General features: G+C 39.7%; 1 protein-coding gene across 1 annotated transcript; it reads right to left on the bottom strand.

The window, feature by feature from the left end:
- Nucleotides 1-1,516: 1,516 nt before the first annotated feature.
- Nucleotides 1,517-3,379, bottom strand: LOC105051041 (NAC domain-containing protein 83). Its single transcript, XM_010931305.3, has 3 exons — nt 2,979-3,379; nt 2,393-2,679; nt 1,517-2,030 (listed from the first exon to the last, which is right to left on the bottom strand). Exons 1-3 carry the CDS (start codon nt 3,157-3,159, stop codon nt 1,761-1,763), a joined length of 738 nt encoding a protein of 245 aa, XP_010929607.1. The 5' UTR covers nt 3,160-3,379; the 3' UTR covers nt 1,517-1,760.
- Nucleotides 3,380-4,384: the final 1,005 nt, after the last annotated feature.

The following is a 4,384-nucleotide window of genomic DNA, read 5'->3' as shown; positions in this document are numbered from 1 at the left end:
ATGTGTGTCAGCAAAAACTTATGGTTTTTTTAATTTGTATGCTAGTCATGACTCATAATGGCTGTTATGGTTATATGACGGTCATTAAAGTCACGACGCAAACACAAAAGTAGCTAACCAGTGTTCCTACAAACTACATAAAGGTCATTATAAGCCATAATACAAACATACACCTAACATTAATTTGGTGCTTTCACTGTCTCTAATGTAATTTAGAAGAAGACTTGAGAACAGCATTAAGAGTGTCTAAACTAGTTGCAGGCACAACTTGCATAATCTAATATATGGCCTTCGATAGGGACCAATATTGATTAGTGAAACCAGAGTATTTATTGATTACAGTCATCGTTACGTAGTTGTTGCATCAAGTCTAATGGAATGGGTTTCAACTTGCTATTCAATTTGTCCATATGATTGTTTTTTCTCGTGTCGGAATATTGTGCAATGTCCTGATCACTGACTATTCCAAGGTTTTGGATCAATAAAAATAACTCTGGAGTGACAAGGTTCATGACAAGTGGTCCAGCCAAGAGTTAGTCATATTAACCAAGATGTGAGAGCAGACATAACATAAATTTGAAAACAGTTTGATAAATGAACAGCTTCTGGATGTTAAAGTGTTCCAAGCAACCTGGAATAGTTATGCTGAAAGTTTTTCTTGTATTATTATTAACAATGACTGTTTTATTTCTGAGTATGGAACAGCAATTATATATGATACTAAGAAGAGGCCATGTCTAGTGCAAATATCAGAGTAGAATACAATCTATTTTGCGTTTTAGAAAGTTTATTTCTTCTTCAAGGAAACCATTTTGTGTGGGAAGAGCTTAGATGCTTAAAGACAATGGAGTTGCGCAGTTTTAACAAATTTCAGTATAAATTACTTTACCAAGCTTGTTTGAAGTCCAGTCATATAGCTTATTGACAAAACAACTTTAAGAATCTAAATCTTGATACATGACTATCATTTAGATTGTCTCAGACGCAATGTCACAGTTTTACATGAGTTGATTACAAGGTTTGTTCTTCCACGGAGCATGCCTCATTTGACCAAGTCAGAGTTTCAGCTTAGCAATGAGCACATCCAAGTCCTGGGTCTTATTCTGACTTGGTTTCTTCTCCTCCCTTGTCAAAACAAAATCTTGTGCAAATATTCTTGGCCAAGATGGGTGCTTGTCAAGGGACCCAGATTGCTTTGACTAGCTCCCTTTTATTTTCTTAGATGGCCCCAAAGGCTAAAAGCATCTCTTTCACAAACCACATGGATATATACTTCCTCTTTCTTGCTCTGCTTTCCTTCCTCTCTTTTTACATCACTGGATCCTCTTTATCGCTTATAAAAACCATTTGCACTTTAGTGCTATTAGGCCTCTGCATTAAGCACCCACTGCAGTTATCTTCATTAATTTTCCTTCACCTCTTCACTCATTTATATTATGGGTAATTAGGCCTTGGCAAACACCAAAAAAAAAAAAAAAAAAAAATGCTGTCAACCTCAGAATTACACAATCAAGGATGATTAACAAAGAACATAGTTTCATTAAGGAAAACATCTCTTCCACATTAGCAATAAGCTCTGATGATCCACAAAGATCTCTTGTATCTAAGTTGTTAAAAAAGAAAACTTACAAGAGATGAAGAGGCTAGAATTCCTAGGGTCAAAAGCTTATGGTTATTCATGGAAGGAAAAAAAAAAAAAAAAAAAAGGGAGGCTTCTAGTTTTGATACAACAAAGCAAAAGAACTCTAAGCCTCTCTTCCTTATGGAAGTGGTCTACCATTGCTGCAGCTAGTTTCATCTCCACTGCTTGATCCATCGGAAGGCTCGGTGACACAGCTTGATTCTGACGAAGACGCCAAAGAAGGCTGTTGATCTCTGTGTTGCAGTCCCATGAAATCGATGAACCCAATGCCACCATTTCTAATTTGGTTCTCTTCGCGGTATTCCTCAGCATCAACATCCATCGTGTTAGCTCTTTTCTTTTTAAAAATGCGACAGAGCACCCAATCCTTTGTAGGAACCATGGAACTCTGCATAAAAGTATTGCAGAATTTAGTAAGATTTTGAACTGATTAATTATCCCAAATTGTGGTTCTATTTAGTTTTTTCTTTGTAGTTTCATCAGACCACACATAAAACAAGTACTTGGTGAAATACTCAAATTATTTAGAGGCTCTATCAGTAGTTGGGAAGGGGAGAGGGAAAAGAGGAGGGGTTTGTTGACAAGAAGCTGGAAGAGCAATTTTAGATAGAGGCTCACTTCCTATTGCAAGATCTTCTCTTGAAAAGTACTAATGTTTTGAAAGAAAACCATAAAGAAGAAGCTGGCACATATCAATTTGGGGGAGATTTGTCTTAAGAAGAGGAAGGAGAGAGAGGATAGAAAGCTCACATGGGTTGAGTTTTTTCTTTGGGGGAAGACACAAGCTCTCGTCTCAGTGCCGGCGAGGCGATACTCATGCATGATCCAATCAGTCCTCGACACTCCTGGAGGCTTGCCATGATAAAAGACCAGCACCTTCTTCATCCCCACCACCTGGTTGCTGCTCGAAGCTACGATCGCTTTGTCCTTCCCTGTTGCCTTCCAGTAACCGCACCCGCTCGCCCGGTTCGATCGATGACCATTCCGATACTTGGCCTCTCTAAGGTAGAAAAAATACCTCTCTTGCTTGCACCCACCTAAACAACAGCAAGGAGACAAGGAAAGAGAAAAAACAAACGACCACCTTCAAGCTCCACCCAATAATGTAATCATCTTCATCATCATTACATTCATAGAGCTAAATTTTTTTTTTTTTTTTTAAATTTAAGAAAAAGCTGCATGCTAAACAACTAAAGACTTCCACTTTGCTAGTGATGGTTGTTATCATGTTGATGATGAGAAAGTGGTGCTGGGTTTACAAATATCTCATGTATTACAAAATCAACTATCAAAGAAAATTTATGTACAAGTTGAATGAAAGAGTAGTATCACTAACCAGAGAAGTCCCAAGGATTGTATTTGCCGAGATCGATCTCGGGGATGATGGAAGCCGGCAACGGACAGGAGAAGACCTTCCTCTTGAGGTACTGCACGACAAGCTCTTCATCAGTGGGGTGGAATCTGAATCCAGGGGGCAGCCTCAGCACTCCTTGCCTCATAAAACTAGGCTTGTCCATGACCAAAGGCACCCCCCACTCACACCTCTTTGTCACTTTGAAGCTAGAAGCAGGATCAAATATTTAGAGTCCAAATCCAAATGGGTCTGTAAACTAACAGCACCCATGTTCCATTTTTTCTTTTGTTTTTGTGTTTTTGTCTCAAATCCAAGGAAGAGAGAGGAGCCACAGAAAAAGAGGAAGCAAGAAGGGCCGAGAGAGAGAGAGAGAGGAGGAGGGTTGGGTTTGTATATGAGAAAAGCGAGGGTTGGCTTTATAGTAAGGTTGCGGGGAGAAGGCGACGACCGCTGTGGCGTGAACCAGACTCAAACCCTCTGACGCATTTTAACAAATGTGTGGCGACACGGATTTTAGAGCCAAAAATATAAGATATTTTTTTTTATCGAAAAGGACAGAAGGAGGACCTTTCTGTAAAAGTTGCCCAAAGACGGGGGATAAACGTCAAAAATGTCCCTTGCCCTCTGCCCGACGGCGGGGGGATCAGATCGCTGGGGTACGAAACGCGCCCTTACGAAGGGAATGGGCGAGGCGATTGTCTTCTCTTTTTGACTTAAATACCCCTATTTTTGTGGCATTTGCGGAGAGGAGACGCCAGCTGGTCGCCTTTTTAGAGGGTAGTTTTGGTCATTTGGCTGCGGAGTGGCTCCGCCGTATGGCGTAGGGGAAGTTGACGTCATGCTTACAGCTGGAGAGCACTAACGCCTCCCGTGGACCAGCGGGGTGATGAAAATACCCTCAAGGTTCAGAACTTATCATGTGAAGTGTCCTCAGGTAGGACAAGCCTCTCTCAGCAAAACTGCATATATTTTCTTGGCTCTTTAAGACCACATTATAGCCCCCCTATCTACAACATACTTTCATTTCTTAGTACTTTCATCGAAGTCCCCCCAGTTTAATCTATTTTTACCTATTATCATCTCAATTGTTTCCTATAATGCTTTAGCAATTACCTTGTTGAGATTACAGAATTATAGATGGATAGAACAACTTTGATAACTCGGTTGGAATATCTGAAAATCTCTTTTTTTTGTTACAATAATTTATTATATTTTTACCTTTGTGGGCTCTTATTTTCAAATTTTTTTTAAAATCAACTTCGATGATCGTATGCCTAGCAGTAGTGGCAATATGAAATTTATCATTCATCACTCGAGTTCGAGATCTATGATGGTTGACGGGAGCCTTATTTTTGTTATTTTCATTTTGGGAGCAGAATTGAGGACAG

Source organism: Elaeis guineensis, chromosome 9 (assembly GCF_000442705.2).
Source record: "Elaeis guineensis isolate ETL-2024a chromosome 9, EG11, whole genome shotgun sequence".
Classification (NCBI taxonomy): domain Eukaryota; kingdom Viridiplantae; phylum Streptophyta; class Magnoliopsida; order Arecales; family Arecaceae; genus Elaeis; species Elaeis guineensis.
The sequence above is the reverse complement of the archived record's forward strand: the minus strand, read 5'-3'. Positions and strand labels throughout refer to the sequence as shown.